The following is a 21,712-nucleotide window of genomic DNA, read 5'->3' on the forward strand; positions in this document are numbered from 1 at the left end:
GATAGTTTAAGGGTTAAACAATGTTATTGTTTTAACCTTGATGGAAGCCTCTTGCTAAATAGGTCCTTACAAGGCTACCTCAACTCGAATGATGATTTTTTTTAAAGTTTTTTTTTTTTAAAAGATTTTATTTATTTATTTGTCAGAGAGAGAGAGCGAACGAGAGCGAGCACAGGCAGACAGAGGGGAAGGCAGAGTCAGAAGGAGAAGCAGGCTCCCTGCGGAGCAAGGAGCCCGATGTGGGATTCGGGATCATGACCTGAGCCGAAGGCAGCTGCTTAACCAACTGAGCCACCCAGGCGTCCCTCGAATGATGATTTGACTTGTTACTACGTCAAAGTGAAGCTATCCATAAAATAGGAGAACCTACTTCACAGGGTTGTTGTGAGGATTAAATGAACTAATATACACAAAGAGCCCGTATCTTGTCTAGCGCACAGTTTGTTAGCTATTCTTATCATCATCATTAGCAGCAGCAGCCATTTCAAACCACGAATCGGTACTGCTGGTTCTTCTGCCTCTAATACTCCTGTCACCTCTCACCATCTGGCTCTCTTCTATCAACAATCAGCTCACGGGCCACAATTTCCAGCAAGATTTTCTGCCCCATCCTCCTGTCTCATCTGTCCCCACCGTTTCCTTTACAAACATGTTATTCTATTGCTGGTTTCTATCACTAAGACTGTGTTTCCAGGGGAAGGATGGTGCTTTCATTTTTTTTTTTTCAGGCACAACTTAAAGACAGGTGCTGCTATCTTGAGGACGAGCGCAGAAAGCACCCTTGCATCATGAGATCCGTAAATCAATAGATCTAAAGTCTCTTTTTATCTAGTGTGGCGATCCGCCCCAAATATGAGACGAAAGTACTTCTTCTAGCCCTTCCAGGGAGAGGGGTTAAAACATTAGCCACGAACCTCTGGGGTTAAAGCGAGTTCCCCCCCCCCCCCCCCCCCCAGGATACTCCATAGAAGACGCAGGTCTTGGAACCGCGGAGGAACACAGGAACTTCTGCATCTCACTGCAAGTCTGAGCTTGCGACCCGCTGCTCTCCCGCGCCTGCGCCGCTCCCGCCGGCGTCGGGTTCCGCAGCGGAGGGTGGAGCCAGGGGTCGCGTTTTAGGATTGGGCGGTGGGAGCCAAAACGGACGACGCGGAAATGACGCCATCGTGCGCAAGCGCCGGCGTCCCGGTCGCGCGGTGGCTCCTGGGTGCCGCACGCCTTTCCTTTCCTCGCCTCTCCCCTCCCCTCCCCCCTCCCGTCCCCACCCCCTCGGCCGCTCCGCTCCCTGGCGTGACTCGGCACTGAGAGTCCCGGAGAAGGCGCCGCGGTCGTCACCTCCTGCGTTCAGGCCTCGGCCTCTCTGAGCCTCTCCCCTTCCTCTCCCGGGTCTTCTCCTTCAGTTTTGAAGCCGGTGGCGTCGCGGCCGCCCTGCCGGGCTAAGAATGGTGGGAGTGAAGCCGGTCGGGAGCGACCCAGATTTCCAGCCGGAGCTGAGCGGCGCGGGCTCCAGACTCGCCGTGGTCAAGTTCACCATGCGAGGGTGAGGTCGGGCGCGAGCCCTGTGGGCCCTGGGTGTCCGTCCCTGCTTTCCCTTCACTTGTTCCGGGTCCCGACTCCCTTGCGGTCTCCTGCTCGGGAATGTCCGGCGCTGGCCGCAGCCCCACGCGCTGCCGGGTTAGGCCGCAGCTCTGGGGTGTGAGTCCCGGTTTGTGCACAGGGGAGTCTCTGGAGGGCACGGAGGCCTGGCCCTCCGCGTTCCATAGTCCAGGAGATCGCCTCCCGTCCCTTCTGCATCCTCGGACGGGCTCTGGACTTGGGGATGGCCCCCTTCTAGCCTGTGGTAGTCTTCTTACAGCGGCCCCTGCTTTCGCCTGCCCCGTTCGTTTCGGGGAGCCAGCTGTCACTTGCATTTTAGAAATCCTAAAATCTTAATTTGCCCAACACTTTGGCTTGCTTCACCACCTGCATTTCTGTAAAACCTTTAAAAGATTCAGTTGGGTCTATCCAACTAATCCACGTAGTGCTTAGGCCCGAGGCTCATTTAATGCATTTTAAATTAATGTTGAGTCCGGGTGCTTTTTAATTTTCTTAATTGTTTTGTTACTCGTTTGGTTAGTAACTTACTAACTTAGGCTCCCTTATGTGCGGCTACTTCTTTTTTTTTTTTTTTTTTTCAAAGATTTTATTTATTTGACCGAGAGAGAGAAATCACAAGTAGGCAGAGAGGCAGGCAGAGAGGCAGGCAGAGAGAGGGGAGAAAGCAGGCTCCCTGCGGAGCAGAGAGCCGGACGTGGGGCTCGATCCCAGGACGCTGGGATCATGACCTGAGCTGAAGGCAGAGGCTTTAACCCACTGAGCCACCCAGGTGCCCCGTGCGGCTACTTCTGATCACGGAAATTAGAATGAGTATATAGGAAATCTAGATACCCAGACATCTGGGTTTGGCCAAATTGACTTCATTTTTGACTTGATGGCTTAAGAGGACAGGGATCTTGAAAGATGCTTAACTGGGTTGGGTAAATCTCAATGTAATATATTGGTCGCAGAGCTCGTGGATTTTCTGTTTTGAGCCTGCAGTGTACCTGTGTCAGAATGACATGTTGGAACTAGCCCTTCGAAACCAAGATTTCAGCGACTGTGTTTATTTATTGACCTTCGCTTGTGTATGTCAGTGCCTTCTAACTTAGAAGGATTAAAGGTCTCCATTACAAAATTTTTTTAAAAATTTTTTGTCTTTTTAATTAACATCTAGTGTATTATCAGCCCCAGGGGTCTGTGAATCGCCACGTTTACACACGTCACAGCACTCACCATAGCACATTACCTTCCCCAGTGTCCATAACCCAACCCCCTGCCCCCCAACCCTCAGTTTGTTTTGTGAGATTAAGAGTCTCTCCTGGTTTGTCTCCCTCCGGATCCCATTTTGTTCCATTTACTCTTTTCCTACCCCTCAAACCCCTCCAAGCATTGCCTCTCAGCTTCCTCTTATCAGGGAGATCATATGATAATGGTCTTTCTCTGACTTATTTCACTCAGCATAATATCCTCCAGTTCCGTCCACATCATCGCAAATGGCAAGATTTTATTTCTTTTGATGGCTGCATAGTATTCCATTGTATATATATACACACACACCACATTTTCTTTATCCATTCAACTGTTGATGGACATCTAGGTTCTTTCCACAGTTGGGCTGTTGTGGACATTGCTGCTATAAACATTCGGGTGCATGCACCCCTTTGGATCACTACGTTTGTATTAAAGATCTCCATTTGATTTATCTTGACCCCCTCCCCCGAGTTACTTACAATTAAACCTGGAGAAATCTACTACAGGTTTCACTATTTAAGTAACACATTTAGTTGTCCAGGTAACTTTATAAATATTAGGCAGTATTTTGAATCAGGGTGAAAAATGATTCGTGGCTATTGAATATGATTCAGTAAATGTTGAATGTTTAAATAGTGGCATTAGGATTAGATAGTTTTAGTCATGGGGGGGATGCAGATAGAGATGAAAACAATTAAGGACTTATTCCTACACCAATCTCTCTTATACAGAATTGAAAACAGTACATTGGATTTTCTAGGGTGGCATATAGTACCAATTTGACATGTGGACTTTCATATTTACTAAGTTGAAGAAGATAAAAATTTCATCATGAGGACATGTCTGAAAGTAATGTCAAATTCTATAAATGTGTCTTCCCAGCTTTAGCAGTTTTGTAATGTCTATATTTTTAATATGGAGGGATACCCATACATTTATTAGGTACCTAGGCCAAAATTGGAAAAGGGAAGAGATGATTTTAACAGTAAATCTCATTTTTAATTCACTTTTCTAGTTCTAGCATATAGGAGTGTGTAGACTTTCATCCCCCAATAAAACACTCTCTTTTTCCCTTTACCATAGCAGAACAGATGACAAACAGTGATCAAAAATTTATTAATTGAAATGAGAGAAGTGGGGAAACTTTGCTGTTAAGGCAACACTTCCATTAACAGTGAGGCAACATTTACTCATAAACAATTACAGGCATTGATTGGTGAAGCACTGTGTTATTTACTTTTAAAAAGGTATTTTGATGCAATGAAAATTTATTTTTTTTGGCAAATGAATTTAGAGAACTTTCAAGTTCAAAAGTATATTTATAGCTAACATTTATAAATCTGATAAGGTTATATTTGCTTTAAAGTTCTTTAACATTTTGGCCACTGAGGTAACTGGGCATCAGTATTAGACCCTCAAACAACTGTATCCAGTAGGTCATGTAGGAAACCTTTTAGATCAAAGTTAATGTCCCATTTTAGGCCAAGAATATAGTTTTCTCCAACAGCTATTTCTTTTCCAACCCGACTTTAAGCCTTATTCCTTTTTCTCCACTTCAATGTTATATCTAACCTATCAATTTTAATATAATGTTATGCAGGTTGTCACTGTTCTGTTTAAAAATCTTTGTGGCTCTCCAGTATTTTCAGAGTTTTGTTTTGTTTTCAAGATGGAATGTTTCACGAATTAGCATGTTATCCTTGCACAGTGGCTGTACTAATCTCTGTATCATTCCAGTTTTAGTAATAAAATATTTCATTAATAAAATAAAACTGCTACCAGAGTGAGCACTCAGGTTTTTAATTGTAGTGAAATATATGTAACATGAAATTTACCACGTTAGCCATTTCTAATGTATAAAGTACATTCACAATATTGTACCAACATCACCACTATTTCTTAGAGTTTATTCATGATCTCAGATAAAAGCGTTAACCAGTAAGTATCCATTAAACGAAAACTCCCACTCCTGGTAACTTCTTTTTGTCATTATGAATTTGCCTATTCTTGGTACCTCATGTAAGTGAAATTAAATATATTTGTCATTTGGTTTCTGATTTATTTCACTTAGCATAATGTTTTCAAGGTTCACGTTGCAGCATGTTTCAGAATTTCCTTTTTCAACTTAAATAATATTTCACTGTATGTATACACCATATATTGCTTATTCATCTGTTGATGGACATTAGGTTGTTTCCACCCTTTGGCTGTTGTAATACTGCCATCAGCATTGGTATGCAAGGATTTCTTTGAGTGACTGTTTTCAGTTCTTTTCAGTATATTTTCAGTATATACCTGGGAGTGGAATGTGGTTGCACCATTTTGCATTCCCACCCCAGCAGTGCAGGAGAGTTCTGATTTTCCACATACCTGCCAACACTTTTTATATTTTAATGGTCATCCTAAATGGGTGTGAAGTGGTCTGGTGGTTTTGGTTTTCATTTCCTTAATGACTAGTGTGTTGGACATATTTTCTTGTGCTTAATATCTTCCGTGGAGAAGTATCTGTTCAAGTCCTTTACTCATTTTGAATGACTTTGGTTTTTTATTACTGAATTGTAGGAGTTCTTTATATATTTTGGATATTCCTTACCTGATATATGATTTATAAATATTTTCTCCTATTGGTTGCCTTTCACTTTCTTGATAGTGTCCTTTGATGTACAAGTCTTTAAATTTTGGTGATGTCCAGTTGATCTTTTGTTGCTTGTGCTTTTAGTGTCATATCCCAGAAATCGTTGTCAAATCCAGTGTCATGAAGATTTAACCCCTATGTTTTCATTAAATTATTTTGTAATTTTAGTTTTCAAGTTTAGAACTTTTACTCATTTTGAGTTAATTTTTGTATATGGTGTAAAGGTCCACCTCGAATCTTCTGTATGTTGATACCCAGTTTTCCCAGCACTGTTTGTTGAAGAAACTGTCTTTTCCCCCAGGAATGGTCTTGGCCTCCTTCTCCAATATATATATATTTTTTTCTTAACAATTAAAACAGTCAACATTTTTGTTTTATCTACTCTTGTAAGAGACCTATTTAAACATTTATATTGACTTACTCAATCCTCAAAGTAATCTTTGAAATGATCCCCATTTTAAAAATGATGGTAAGTCCAGATTAAATAACTTAAGGTCCCAATGCTGAATGCAGTTTGGATTGTAAAGTGCTGTTCTTGTTCTTTCCAGCCTAAGTAGAAAGGAAATGCAGGTTCATCTCTATATTGCTCAGCGCCTGATATTTTTAAATATATTTTGCCTTGAATTATTTAGTTACAGCTGCTTGCAAACTAATCCTATGATTTAGGACAGTTCTTTTCACTCTATTCTTTTCCCTAACTGTAAAATAGGAATAGTAATATGTAACATAACAGTATTGTTTAGAGAATGAAATTATATATGTGAATTACATACTGTGGTAACCTGTTTTTGTAACCGTTATTTCCAAACCGTTACTTGTTTAGATATACTCAGATACATTCAGTGATTATAAGCTGAGCCAGTTTTGTTATCACTGTTGGGTAAGCCCCAATGCTAAAAAAATATATTTCTTCCTCGTAAAACTTAGTATGATTTTTTAAAATTGAAATATACTTGGCATACAATAGTTTATTAGTTTCAGGGTATAAGAAGTACAGTTACCACCTTTTACCATATACAGTTACTAAGTATTACTGACTGTATTCCATATGCTGTACTTTCCAGCCCCATGACTTTTTTAAAACTGGAAGTTCATATCTCTTGATCCCTTCACCAATCCCCTCCTCACCACCACTAGTTTGTTTTCTGAGATTATGAGTCTGTTTCTGTTTTTTTTCATTTGTGTGTTTGTTTATATCCCACATGTAGGAGAAATTATATTGAGTATGAATGATTTTGATACTGAATTTATGAATGTATCATTTTTACCATATTCAGTTTTGTTAAAACAGGTCCTAGTTTGTATTTGGTTAGGTGTTACTGTTACCATCTGGGAAGAATGTTAGTGTATGTTAGGATGTTGGGTTCTAATGGTTATGGTAGCTGGTTTAAATAATATATATGTGTGTGAAAATAGTATGTGCTGCATTATTGCTGCAGATTGAATTACAGAGATAGCAAGTTCAGTAGTCTAGGCACCAGGAAGATAATGAGAGAGGTGGGTAGCTTTAAGATAGCTAGTGCATGGCAAGGCCTCAGAGAACATAGAGAATTTTCCTTAAAAGTATATTTTTTTATTGAACTATAATATGCATGCAAAAATGTGCACAAATCGTTTGTGAATTCTTTGAGAAGTTTTAACCAACCTGTAGATCAAGAATTTGCCTCCCTCTTCCCCTGCTATGCTTTCTTCTCATACTAGAATTCTAATACCACAGATTAGTTTTGCCTGGATTTGAACTTCACAAAATAGAATCTGTCTGAATTATTTAATAGAGCATATAGTTTTAATCTTGACAGTTAATTTAGAAATAACAAAAGGCAGTGTGTAGGCCACTGTTATGAGGTTTTGGGAATAGCTATCAGGAGTTGGGTTTTGTGATCAAATTCTAGTACTGTACCTCATTGTTCTTGACTTTGGAATGAGTTGTAGGGCTTAAATGAATTTAAGGGTTTTGTAAATTCTATAGCATATGGTAAATGCTCAGTGAACGCTAGCCATTTTGTGTTATTAATTGGACCAGTTATGATTATGCCTGCCCTAATTGAAATAAAATAATGTAGATATTACCTACCTTAAAGGTACAGCCTACAGAAAAATAGACTTTTAAAATATCTCTTCAGAAAGCATGTACATTTTCCTTACCATTTATCAGCAATGTGTTTACATATGTTACTGCTCAAGGCAGGGCACTGACTGCTTTAGCAAATAAAGAGTGGCAAGTTCATGAAGTAGAATGTGTTTATATTATGACGGTAAACAAAAATCTTACTTATGAAACTAATTTGGTGCTTTCAAAGAAAGTTGATCTTGAATTGGATTAGGAATTAAATGTTCTGTTGTGGCCCTGCCATTGACTAGAGCGTCTGATCCTGGGCATGTCCTTTAACTTTCCTGGTCTTCAGTTTTTACCTATCCAATAATTGTGTTAGGTTAGATTAGTTTTAATGTTTTAGTTTTGTGGGTTTTGTTCTTTATGTATTGCAGAAAGCTAGAGAGTTGTGTGCTGTGTTCTTTTTCTCAGAAAGCACAAGTCAGAGTCCTTATATATGCATTTCACATATTAGATTTAATAGCTAACCTTTCTGTCAAAGAGAGGTTCAGAGGTAGAAAAAGAACTTTTTCTTCACTTTCTTTTTTAAACCTCTGGACTAGATGATCTCTGGTCACATTTACAAGTTCAGAGGCTCTGTGATGATGTATTATTTGAGGGCTGAGTGTCAAGGATTGCACAAGAGAAGAAAGTATGATCATGAAATTCAGTTGTATTTGGGGCATAATATTTTAAATACTATTTATTTGAGGAGTGGGGGAGGGGCAGAGGGCGGGGGGAGAGAGTCCCAAGCTGACTTTGAGCATGGAGACTGACCTAGGGCTCAATCTGATAACCCTGAGATTATGACCTCAGCCAAAAACAAGAGTCAGACACTCAACTGACTATACCACCCAGGTGTCCCTGGGGCATAATATTTTAGCTATGAGAAAGGTGCTAGAGAATCCAGTTCCTTCTCATTTTATGTGGAGCAATCAAGTGACTTGTTCAGGAGCTTAGCTAATAATGGAAATTTAAGTTTATTCTTAAAGCTAATGTTAAGCAGGCAAACATCTTAAAATAACTAACCAGTTTCATTTGAGTGATTATAGTGTGAAAGTATGCCGTTCGGCTTTTGTGTTCCAGGGCTTATTTTGATTTTTGACTACAGTTACAACCTGTGATGGCTAACTGAAATTAAACAGAGGATCTAGATAAGGTTAAAGTTTGAAAGGGAACAGTTGTTTTAGGACATTTATTTTAGATACAAGAATTTCTTTTTTTCTTAACACTTGTTAGCTCATACATGCCTGGTGAGCATGATGTCAGTATAGTGTGGAAGTTTTGTTGGTTCGTATTCTATTTTTCCTAGGCAGTGAGGAACAGAAATGGAAATAGAACCTTTAGCAGGAAGAAGAACAACCCTCAGCCATACAGGCAAGCTCTCTTCCACGTTTATTTATTTATTTTTTAAAATATTTTATTTATTTATTTGACAGATCACAAGTAGGCAGAGAGGCAGGCAGAGAGAGAGAGGAGGAAGCAGGCTCCCTGCTGATGTGGGGCTTGACCCCAGGACCCTGGGATCATGACCTGAGCCAAAGGCAGAGGCTTTAACTAGCTGAGCCACCCAGGCACCCCTCTTCCACATTTATTTTAAGAGAGTTATTACAGTTTAACAGAAGCACTTGTACCCAACACTTGTTCCCAAGAGGACTTCATTGTCAGTGTTGCGCTTCCTCCCACAGCCCCAGGGCCTGGAGCTCTGCTTCCACCTGCATTATCATAGCACCTGAAATACACACATCCGTTGTTACTCATTTAAAATATTCCCTGAGGTAGCCTCTAGGTTTGAGCCACCTGCCCAACTGTCAATGTGTTTCCTGAGTACTTTACTCCTTTTTCTTAGGGATATTTTTACAAAGTTATATCGATTTAAATGGTTTGCCTCAGTCCAATTTTCCCATAAGTCTTATTTTGAATGCATGCTTTTGTGTAATGGAGATTTTTTTTTCCAGGAATGAGTGTATTGTAGTGTAGCATAGATAGCTCTGTTACATTTGGGACACCCGTTTAAATGCAGTTAGTGTTTAATTCTCTAATCTTGAGTTATTTAATATTTTAAAATAAAGGTACCTGTTCATCCTAAAAAAAAAAAAAGATACAGAATTATGAATAATTTAAAGTCTCCCCTAAACTCTCTTCCTTTTCCAGTCCTACCTTGCAGAAGTAATTAACTGATTATTGTGTGACACACCTAATGTGTATATATATATATACACATCTTTGTAAACAGTACAGATTTACAGATTATCCTTATCCCCTGGTATGTATGTGTCATACCATATTAAACTCTTTTTCTCTTGATTGCCATTTAGATTGTTTCTAATTTTTTTATCATTGTAAACATTGCATTGAACTTTGTTATACATATTGCGAAAATGAGTTAACCTTAAGGTAGTATGGATGTATAGAAATGAGATTGTTGAATCTTGGGTTGTGTTCATTTAAAATGGACAAATCATGATTAATGGCCCTTAAGAAAGGATCTAACAGTTGGTACTCCCATCTGTAATGTTTAAGACTTACTGATAAGGAAAAGTATCTTAACAAACATAGGTTTAGTGACTGTAAATATTTTTTTCTTTATAATTTGGGTCTCCGGACTTATTTGAGGAGAAGATCCAAAAATCTACTTTCAGAAGTACCAAGCTTAATATTAAAGAACTTAATTGCTTATTTTGTTAGCTTTTTTGGTATGAGGTTTAAGGATGGCATGGGATGAATATACTGATTAAAATTTGAAGACTGGAGGGCGCCTGGGTGGCTCCGTGGGTTCATTGAAGCCTCTGCCTTCAGCTCGGGTCATGATCCCAGGGTCCTGGGATCTAGCCCCACATCAGGCTCTGTGCTCAGCAGGGAGCCTGTTTCCTTCTCTCTCACTCTGCCTGCTTCTTTGCCTATTTCTGATCTGTCTGTCAAATAAATAAATAAAATCTTAAAAAAAAAATAAAATCTTAAAAAAATAAATTTGAAGACTGGAGAGATCACAGCTTGGGGATGAACATTAGTGAGTTTGAACATTTTGTGATTCAGAATTTGCTTTTCCTTGTGCTCCTGTCTGCTGTTGCTAAGATTTTTGTCTAAATTTTTATTGAGATACAACATAATGCACAATTATAAATGTATGGCTTAGTTAATTTTTGTAAACTGAACACACATGCCCATGTAATCAGCTTCTGGACAGACAGAGCCTTTTGATATCTCCCATGACCCTGTCCTGTCTTTAACTCTCAGAAAGATAACCTTTGTCCTTATTTATAGTACCATTGATTTGTTTTGTCTGTATTTGAACTGTGTATAAATGGAATCATATGCTGCACCACATTTCTCAGTATTATTTGTGAATTAATCTGTGGCTTTGCATGACATTATAGTATTCCACAGTATGAGTAGCTGCAATTAATTTCCTCATTCTGTGTTGATAGAAATTTAAGTAGTCTCCACTTTTGGTTATTAGAAATATTACTAGTATCATTATTTTTTTCAAATGCCCTAAGGCAAACATATGTAGATGTTTCTGTTGTTTCTATACTTTAGACATGCATATGAGGTAGGCATAGGTCTTTGTTTAGCAGATACTGACAGTTTCTTTTCTTTACCCCTAAAGTGGTTATGCCCCTAAAGTTTGCATAGTCATGAAACAGTTCAGTTGCTCCATATTCTTGGTAATGCTCTATTATACTTTTTTTTTGTTTGTTTTAGCTATATCGGTGGAGGTTTTAATTTGCATTTCCCAAGCTTCCCTAGTGACAGATGAAGTCAGATATCTTTTCATATTTATTGACTGTTAGGATAACCTCATTTGTCATGTACTGGTTTAAGAGTTTACCCAGTTTCCTTTTGGGTGTCAGTCTTGTTCTTACTGATTTGTATGAATTCTTTACATATTAGCAGTATAAGCCTTTCGATATGTTTCACAGATTTTTTTTTTAACCACTCTATGGGGTCTTTTCACTCTCTAAATGGTATCTCGATGAACACAAGGTCTTGATATCTTCCCATTTATCAAGTATATTCCAATATATCAATTATTCCCTTTTTTCCTTTTTTTTTTTTAAGATATCATTTATTTATTTGACAGAGATCGCAAGTAGGCAAAGAGGCAGGCAGAGAGAGAGGGGGAAACAGGCTCCCATCATGACCTAAACTGAAGGCAGAGGCTTTAACCCACTGAGCCATCCAGGGACCCCTGTTTTTTGTGTTTTAAGAAGTCACTCCAGAGTTTTGAAAATATCCTTTGTATTTTTTTCTTAAAACTGTTATTGTTTTACCTTTCATATTTAGATCTGTCATCCATTATTATGACAAAAACAATTCCATCTGGAATTGGTTTTGTATATGGTGTGAGGTATGGGGGCCAAGATTCATTTATCTTCCCATGTGAGTATCCTCTTGAGACAGCACTGCTTATTGAAAAGACCATCCTTTCCCCGCTGCAGTGCTCTGTCAAATGTTTGATAAATAGGTACTCTGTGTAGGATTGGTTTGTTTCTGGACCTATTCTTTTACATTGGTCAGTTTGTTTATTCTTTTACTGATACTGTACACTCTTAATTTACAAAGCTTTGTGATTGTTCTTATTATTCAGTAATGTAATTTTCTCAGCTTTGAACCTCAGAATGGCTTGGGTTATCTTTGGTATTTCCCTATAAATTTTAGAATTTAAACTTGTTAACTTGGGCAATAAAACTTACTGGGATTTTCCATTGATTCTAAGGGTCAAATTTAGGAGAATTGACAGGTTGACACTGTTGAGTTTTCCAGTTTATAAGCATAGTATATTCCTCCTTTTATTTATTTCCATCTTTAATTTTTCTCAGTGAGAAAACAGAAGACTTAACATTATTAGACTTTAAAACTTAGTATAAATCTGTAGTCATTAAGACAGTGTGATATTGATGCAAGTATATCTAAATAATCTCGTGGAAGAGACTAGAAAGACCAAAGCTAAGATGATGAGATTTTGTTTAATTTCATATTTTAACAAATTCTTCAGAGTATAAATTAATACAGTTTTTTGTGAGTTTTTTGTTTTGTTTTTCTTTTTGTTTTTTATCAAGCATGTTTTTTTACCTTTCTCACAGGTGTGGACCATGTTTAAGGATTGCCCCGGCATTCAGTTCTATGAGTAATAAGTATCCACAGGCAGTTTTTTTGGAAGTTGATGTACATCAGTGTCAGGTAAGAGAAAGGAGTCCTTTAAAAAATTTTTTTTCATTGGTTTGAAATTCAACATTGTTATCCTTTGTTTCTCTCTTTATGCACATAGTACTTCTTTGAAGATGGGGAAATGTTATATGGACATGAATTATAAATGTTATTGTGGCTGCTTTAGTTAAAAAGGGTAGTTCAGTATTAATTGCTTCTGGGTTTGTTAATATCTTTCTGACATAAAACTAATGAGCTATTGAACTAAATCAGTCCCCTGGAAGTCCTTTTTTTTTTTAGATTTTTTTATTATCTTTTGCAAATTGAGAATAGTATCTTTTATTGCTGAGGCATTGTTTGATTTGAAAGCCATGGCAGAGAATTTGTGATTGTAGTTAGAATTGGATTGATCGGGTTAGTTTGTAATCATAGCTTCAAAGCTGCATACTCAGCAGAAACCTGAAAGTGTTAATTACCGTCCATTGAGCAGCAGTGTTGTTGGGAGATTGCCCTGATTACTTAGTCTGAATGGCTCTGTGACAGTTCTATGTTTGCATATGTGGAAGTAGGGAGGAAATTAATGGGAAAAAATTTTCAAGGTTCCTTCCAACACTGAAAATGTTGTTTTTGGTTCTTACTAAGGAATAGCTGTGTGGATCCTCTTTTTGGTGAGGTTTTGTCTTTGATACATTTCTGAGTGTGAAAAGAGTTTGTAAATGTTACAATAGTTTGTAGTAAGTAGTTTGGGTTTGGTTTAAATCCTGTAATATTGCTTAGTACTTCTGTTGCATACTACTGGACTCCCATTACTGGCCCTTATTTCTGTATTCACTGTCTCTCTGGAGCTCTGTTCTGGAGTTTTATTTCCAGTATGATAGCCACTAGCAGCATGTGGTTACTACACACTTGAAATGTGGCAAATCGAAATTGAGAAGTGCTGTAAGTGTAAAATACACATAGGATTTTGAAGGCTTAGTATGAAAAAAATGTAAAATATGTCACTTTTTTTTTTACGGTGTGTTGACAATGCAATTATTGTTAAAATATATATAAATTATATAAAAATTTATATATTTTTATATAAAATATATAAATTATTACTAAAATATATTATTAAAATTGATTTCATTTGTTTCTCTGTACTTTTTTATATTGGCTGCTTAAAATGCTGGGATACTGGCAATTTAAAATCACATGTGTGGCCCACATTTATGTCTTATATATTTTTTGGACAATACTGTTCTAAAATGTCAATCATGTTGTCTTTTTTAAAAAATTTTTTGAGGTTTAGAGACGGCATCTCTATGTAAATTTTATGCTTTTTTTTTCTTTAAACAATGTAGTGATATCTCTTCATAGTATTTGAATATGCGAGGTCACATATTTGCTTTACTATTTTCTTTACACTTATGAAAAGTTTAAGTCATGAGTCAGTGGTTAATTAGCTCATTTCCACTCAGTACTTAGTTTTATAATATAGTGGAGTTGGAACAGAATTGTAAAAGGTAGTTGTTGCAGTGTATTTGATGGGAGGTCAGAAGCCATTTCTATGTGTAGAGTTGAGTAAAGTTACTTCATTTTCATGGAGAGATGGGCTACTGTTGTTCAGATCTGTATTTTTTCCTAGTAGCATTGACATGTCAATACCCTTTTGGGCTTCTCCATTTAAGAAACAGCATGTACTTGTGAAAACTCTGCCTGGTGGTATTATAAAACATAATTTCTGTATTGGAAGCTAATTGTTCTACTAGGGGGTTAAGTGTTTAACACTAAATTGATAAAAATGCATGTTGTTCTTCATTGGGAATTTGAAGGTAATGTAGTTGTGTAATGTGTGTAGTAGGTCTGTTTTTTCTTAAATAACAATTGGGAATAAATTATTTTATGTGGTTTTGTTCATGCTTGGATATTTAACTTCTATAGAGATGTAGAATGAATATTCAGCGTGGTTTAAGGTAAATTTTAATCATTAACAGTATCTAACTTGCCAATTCTAGGGAACAGCTGCCACCAACAATATATCAGCAACACCTACATTTCTGTTTTTTCGAAACAAAGTGAGAATTGATCAGTATCAAGGAGCAGATGCTGTTGGATTAGAAGAAAAAATCAAGCAGCACTTAGAAAATGACCCTGGAAGCAATGAGGACACAGATATTCCAAAAGGCTATGTAGGTAGACTTAAAAGTGAAATCATGATACATCTCTTCTCATTATTTGGTTAAAATGATATTGACTGTTATCTTTTGCTAGTTAAGAATACTTTCAAATAAGATCTTTAAAAGTAATTTCATTAGCTGACTATTGGGTATTGCTTCTCTTGTATGCATTATAATCTTAAGCCCTCATGAGAAACAATTTTTCTTAAATAATTCTTTTCGCTACTTGTTTTCTTTTTTAAACCTACTTTCTGAATTGTCTTAATAGCCAGTTTTAAACATTTAATCATTTTTAATGTATATATTTTTATATATACATTTAATTTTCATTTTATTACATATAATGTATGATTTATTTATACATAATTTTAAAATTATACATACATATTTTTTTCCCAAAAATGTGAAGAAATGTGCGTTGGAAAAATTTTTCAGGTTTTGACAATTTAAAATGACATGTAAATTTTAATGTGTGATCCTTATATGCTGGACTCCTTTTCCTGCCGCTTCTTTTAGTTTTTCTCTCCTTTTTAATGTATCCCTTCTTTTATGGCACCTCTTTCTTTCTGCTAAAAAAAAAAAAAAAACCTATTTATTTTGTTTTCGGCTCATATGTGACTTTGCTATTGGATATGTTTTTCTGAGTTTTGAGAGTTATTATTCAACTAAAAACTTGAAGACTTAGGAACTTAAAAGTGTTTGAAAATTGCATAATACAAATAGTTATAATTCAGCATCTGTATCATAAGAGCTATTCAGGAAGGACCAAAATTCAGAAGTAATTCATGGTAACTGACTCATTTATACAAATTGGTTAATCCTGCATACTAAAATATATATTTGTATATATCTTTCCTAATTTTCTTGTTATAAAGTTCATTGTAGTTACAGATAAAAAATGAACTTTTTAAAAAATAGTGATTACCTCTAGTTAAAGCTGATGTATGAAAGAATGTGTATCAAGTACAGTAAAGCAGATCGATGTCATGGACTACACATTTTTTACGTAAAGTTCCTTAAATTCCTGCTGAATAAGGAGACTCTCCTACTCCAGTCAGATACATATGAGAAAGTCTTTTTGTGTGGGGGGGACTGAGGGTTGTGTCTTCAAAAAGTGTGTTTAACATGTTGTACTGGCATTAATTGAGGGAGACAGTTAATGTCTATTTAAAATAGAACTGTTATGTAATAATTTGGAATTGTAATATGCAGTTAGAAAGTATGAGCGTGCTTTATAAGTCAGGTTTGTGACACCTTTTGGAAAATTTTGGAAATTATTTGACTTGTAAACTGTTGTGTTTACATCTTTGTATTTTTTTTCCCCTGTATTTACTAAGGGTTTTTGCATGAAAAGGTCTTAGGAGCTCAACAGTCCTGTTGTTTAGCTAGAGGGATACTTCTTTACACATCAGCTAAGTGTGATTATCAGTGTTATGACCTCAGGTAGGAAATAAGCAGGAAAAAATGAAGTTTTAAGAAATTAAAAAAATTTAGTTTCCATGCAGATGTTATGCATACGGTGTGAAAGGCTATTAAGAACATTTTCATTTTTTCCATCAGGTGTCAGTCAAAACATTAAAAGTTTTGAACTATATGTCTACAAGATTATTAAATATTTAAGATTTTGGTAATGTGTTTCTGAGAATGTCATCATTCTCACAAGACAAATAGAAACTAAATGGGAGTAAGTCAATGAATGAAAGCCTTAAGTAGGTCTAAGTATTAGTATTACAAAAATGTATTGACAATTTTAAAATAAAATTTTGGTTTTAAAGACTTTCAGTTATGTCTTAACACTAAGAAGTTATACAAGTTACTGAGTTTATACATACTAGTTTTGGAACTCCTAATTTGATTGAAGCCAGAGTAAGAGAGGTACTCCTATCTCAGAGGGGTTTGAAATATTGCAATAAATGTAGATGTGATACTCAAAACATTAAGAATCATAATAGTTCTTATTCAGAAGTAAGACAGTATTTTTGTGAATGTAATGACTTCTAGTTTTTAAAGCGTTGATTGAAGCACGGGAAAGTTTAAAATGTTCTCTTTTCCATATTTGCTAAGAGTACCTAGTGTGGCTCTAAGTGGCAGTGAGAGGGCCATCAAAATCAAGTCTTCCTCTCTCCCAGAAGTTTGAGTACTGGGCACTCTGGAATTGAAGTTGGATTTGCATATGTTCTGAATCTTGAGGTTTATATGTGTATTTTAGTATTCTGACCTCTGAACTGTAGATTTTGGTTTACAGATTTTGTCATCATTCATCAAAATGAAATGAAACCTTAAGTGACCCGAATTTGTGTAGTAAGATCTTTTATTAACCCAAACTAGAAGCATAGAAAGGTTTTTCTAAATTCCCGTGTGTCTTATGTTAGATTTTCCCCCTCTAAAAAAGAAAGGTGAAATTTATTAAACAAAACAATTGACAGAGCAGTAGTACAGCAAACACACATATATAACCATTCACCTGTGTTCATCAGTTGTAAATATTTCGCTGTTTTTGCTTTCTCGATATGTACTTATCCACTTTTACCTTCTACAGAATCATTTAAAACTATAGACATCGTGATGGTTCATCTCTAAATATTTTATTAGCCTATAGCTTCTAGGAGCAAGAACATTCATTTACATAACCATGATACCATTATCACGCCTAAGAAATTTAACAATGTACAGTATCTCTGATACTTAAAGCCTACATTCACATTTTCTTAATTATCTCCAGAATATATATATATATATATATATATATATATATATATATATATTTTAAAGATTTTATTTATTTATTTGACAGAGAGAAATCACAAGTAGTCGGAGAGGCAGGCAGAGAGAGAGAGAGGCAAGCAGGCTCCCCGCTGAGCAGAGAGCCCGATGCGGGACTCGATCCCAGGACCCTGAGATCATGACCTGAGCCGAAGGCAGCGGCTTAACCCACTGAGCCACCCAGGCGCCCCCAGAATATATTTTTTTAAGATTTTATTATTTATTTGAAAGAGAGCACAAGCGGATGGAGGGGCAGAGGGAGAAGGAGAAGCAGGCAGGCCTGAGCAGAGAGCCTGATGTGGTGCTTAATCCCAGAACCCCAGGATCCTGACCTGAGCCAGAGAGAGATGCCACCCAGGCACCCTTCCAGAATAGTCTTTATAGCTATTTTTGCCCTGTCTAGGATCAAGTCAAGGATCATGCATTACATTTAAGTTGTTTCTCTTTAGTGTTCTGGAGACATGTCTTTTTTTTTTTTTTTTTCCATTCATGACAGCCTTTTTTTGGAAGTTTAAACTGGTACCAGTCAAATATGGTAGTCAGTACCTAGTAGGTACATGTGGCTATTGTGCATTTGTTACATGACTAGTGCAACTGAGGAACTGAATTTTAAATTTTATTTACTTTTAATCAATTTTAAATCTCCACATGTGGCTAATGGCTATCTTATTGCACAGCGCAGGTTGGACCGTCTGTCTTAGACTGTCCCACAATCTGGATTTGTCTGATGGTTTTTCTGTTATTCTTTCCTCATTATTGGCAAGTTGATTACATAGGTAGTGATATTTATTTCCAATTGCATATTTCTAGAATATGTCAGTGTGTAGTTAGGTCAGATATAATGCCATTAGTCCCCCAGACAGTGTTGTATAACAAAAGCTACCGACCAGTTCCAATTAGGAACAATTGTTGTAAAGCTCTTACAATGTTAGTAAACAAAATCCAGTGATCTAGAAGAGAAAGATTATGATCTCCTTATATGCAGAAAAGGCATTTAACAGAATTCAATGCCCATTTATTCCTAAAGGAATCAGTAATATCTTAATGGAGGAGCACCAGAGGCACTCTTACTAAAGTCAGAAACAACATGGGGATGACCACTGTCACATCTCTGGTGTTGTGTTGGACTATTAACGCATACACGGGAGACAGGAAAATGTTAAATGACAACCACATGGAAGCAATCAGCCAGCAAAATCTAGAATATTAGAAATCTGTGGGTGCTAAATGTCCATAGATTAAAGGAGATTTGAGCTACATTAACCAACTACAGTGTATGGATTTTGGATTCTTATTCTAATAGTTCAACTGTAAAACATTTATTAGACAACTGAAGAAATTCAAACATGGATATTTGCTAATAATAAAGTATTACTCATTGTTTCAGTTGTGATAATATTTAAGATTATTTATTTATTTATTTAAAAAATATTTTATTTATTTGACAGAAAACACAGTTAGGCAGAGAGAGAGGAAGGGAAGCAGGCTCCCTGCTGAGCAGAGAGCCCAATGGGGGGCTCAATCCCAGGACCCTGGGATCATAACCTGAGTCGAAGGCAGAGGCTTTAACCCACTGAGCCACCCAGGTGCCCCAATATTTAGGATTTTTTAAAAGATTTTATTTGTCAGCTGGAGAGAGAGCGTGCGTGTGCATCACAAGCAAGGGAGAAGCAGGCTCCCCAATGCGCAAGGATCCTGATGTGGGGCTTGGACCTAGGGTCCTGGGATCATACCTGAACTGAAGGCAGATGTTTAACCAACTGAGCCACCCAGGCGTCCCAGAGGATTTTTTGAGTCCTTATCTCTTAGCAATGTTCATGAACACAATGAAATGTTCTTGAAAGAAATGAAGCAATGCCTAAGATTTATTTGAAAACAGCAGGGGTAGGGACTGCTTGCAGGGTAAAGAAGAAACAAGAGTGGCCATGAGTTGATTATTGTAGCTGGGAGTTGAGGACGTGAGGTTCACTGTATTATTTATATATGCTTGAAATTTTCCATAATAACAAATGTTTTAATCCTTGTTATTCATCTTATATGTAAACTCTTTATGAATATAGGTTTAAGAGTACATGACCACAAGAAGAGGGAGGCAGGCTTTTCTTGGATCTTATGGATATTTTAATTTGCATATTTAGCTTTGTGAAACACTGGTAATAAAAAAGTACAAGTCAACGTTTTATAATCTTTTCATTAAAGACTTAGTTTTTGATACCTTATCAAGTGAGCTAAGCCTAGATTTAGCTTTAATAGTAGTAGATCTTGGTCAGAAATTCACATGAAAAAATTATTATAAAAATTTTAGAAACTGTTTTATAAGAGAAGTTTTCTTTAAAATTGCCTAGAGAGAATCACATATTTACAATATTTACATTAATAAAGAATATTTACATTATTTGTTAGATTGTTATACATAACATTTGTTATACCAAACATTGTTATGCCAAACATAAATTTGTTAGATTGTTAATTTGTTAGATTGTTATACCAAATTCAAATACTTTGCCTAAAGTCTTGGTTTAATATTTTTCAGATGGATTTAATGCCTTTTATTAACAAAGCTGGCTGTGAATGTCTTAATGAAAGTGATGAGCATGGATTTGACAACTGTTTACGAAAAGATACGACCTTCTTGGAATCTGATTGTGATGAACAGGTAATTGATATTTAAATTAAAGCTTCTTGGGATCATCAATATTTATGCCCGCTCTGGGTTCATCATCATGTTTCCATCCATGGTTTTATGTCTCTCCTTTGCACATGACCACTTCCTTTCCTTTTTATAAGTTTCAGTTTCTTTGATGGTGCAGACCCACCTTCGCTCTCTGTTCTCTGCAAGCTGCCAGGTACATTACACAGAACCTCGGAGTTTTGGATTGGCTCCACTACTCAATTGAGCCTTCACTATGCTTAAGTCCTATGTTCATTTTTGACCTGTCTTCCATGTTTTTTACTCACCCAACTGAGTTTGTACCTGAGAAATAGAGACTAACTAGATGAGCCCTCCCATGTGTGTGGTCCTCACTCCCAGAGGTAAACCTGTATTGTACTTCCCTGAATTGTTGTCACAGGGAAGTATAGTACTGCCTTAGTGAAGCCATCATTATCTTCATCTTGACTCTGACTTTTTTTTTTTTTTTTAAGATTTTATTTATTTATTTGACAGAGAGAGATCACAAGTAGGCAGAGAGGCAGGCAGAGTGAGAGGGAGGAAGCGGGCTCGCTGCTGAGCAGAGAGCCCGATGTGGGGCTCGATCCCAGACCCCTGGGATCATGACCTGAGCTGAAGGCAGAGGCTTTAATCCACTGAGCCACCCAGGCACCCCGACTCTGACTTTCTTTAACTTACTTTCTAATCCACTGTCTTTGCTTTGTTCCCATTCCAGTTCATCTTCTACATGTTCACAAAAGTTACTCTTCAAAGCTTAAGTCTGGGGCACTTGGGTGTCCCACTCCATTAAGTGTCTCCCTTCAGCTCAGGTCATGATCCCAGGGTCCTGGGATCCAGCCCAGCATCAGGCTCCCTGCTCAATGGGGAGTCTGCTTCTCCTTTCCCTCTGCCCCTTCTTATTTGGATACCATTTATTAATAGACTCTGTATCAGGATTTATTTTTATTAGAAATTGTCTTTTAGTTCAATCTAAATATGTGTATCCTTGCTCTCTCTCTCAAATAAATAAAATCTTAAAGAAAACATAATCTGATCATGCTTCTTTTTCTTAAAGGAGGTAAATGATTCTTCTTTGCAGACTTTAGGAAGACGGTATCATATTCTTATTGACTTGATTTGTTTCTAGCTTTCCATTCTTTTCTCCTGTGGTTCAAGTTTCTGTAAACATGTCATGCTTATTATTTTTTGACACACTATTGCAGGTCAAGTATAAAAAGTAATTACATAACCAACGGAAATAGTCTGGGTATTTTCTGAGGCAAACAGATCACAGTGATCCTGGAATCATAAATCCAAATTCCACTTTTACTCTAATCATAACTACTTTACTGAATAGTTTTAAGAATATTGTTCACAGTTGTGTCCTTATAAATGGTGCCCTGAATGGAATGTGATGATGCATAGCAGCAGAG

At 36.8% G+C, this 21,712-nt stretch overlaps 1 protein-coding gene and 2 long non-coding RNA genes across 3 annotated transcripts in view; 1 reads left to right on the top strand and 2 right to left on the bottom strand.

Moving 5' to 3' along the window:
* LOC309848361 overlaps positions 1 to 21,712 on the bottom strand; it is an 801,917-nt gene that overhangs the window by 779,089 nt on the left and 1,116 nt on the right. The window lies entirely within an intron of this gene.
* Positions 1,148 to 21,712, top strand: part of TXNL1 (thioredoxin like 1) — a 33,824-nt gene continuing 13,259 nt past the window's right edge. Inside the window, exons 1-4 of the mRNA XM_082699847.1 lie at positions 1,148 to 1,540; positions 12,644 to 12,740; positions 14,705 to 14,878; positions 20,163 to 20,285. Coding sequence (XP_082555973.1) covers positions 1,443 to 1,540; positions 12,644 to 12,740; positions 14,705 to 14,878; positions 20,163 to 20,285 — 492 coding nt within the window. The 5' untranslated portion in view covers positions 1,148 to 1,442. The remainder of the gene's footprint in view (positions 1,541 to 12,643; positions 12,741 to 14,704; positions 14,879 to 20,162; positions 20,286 to 21,712) is intronic.
* On the bottom strand, positions 1,415 to 5,186 carry LOC309848362. Its single transcript, XR_014302999.1, has 2 exons — positions 2,383 to 5,186; positions 1,415 to 2,151 (listed from the first exon to the last, which is right to left on the bottom strand). It is a non-coding gene; the product is annotated as an uncharacterized lncRNA (long non-coding RNA).

This window comes from Mustela nivalis, assembly GCF_964662115.1.
Source record: "Mustela nivalis genome assembly, chromosome: 14".
In the NCBI taxonomy this organism is placed as follows: Eukaryota; Metazoa; Chordata; class Mammalia; order Carnivora; family Mustelidae; genus Mustela; species Mustela nivalis.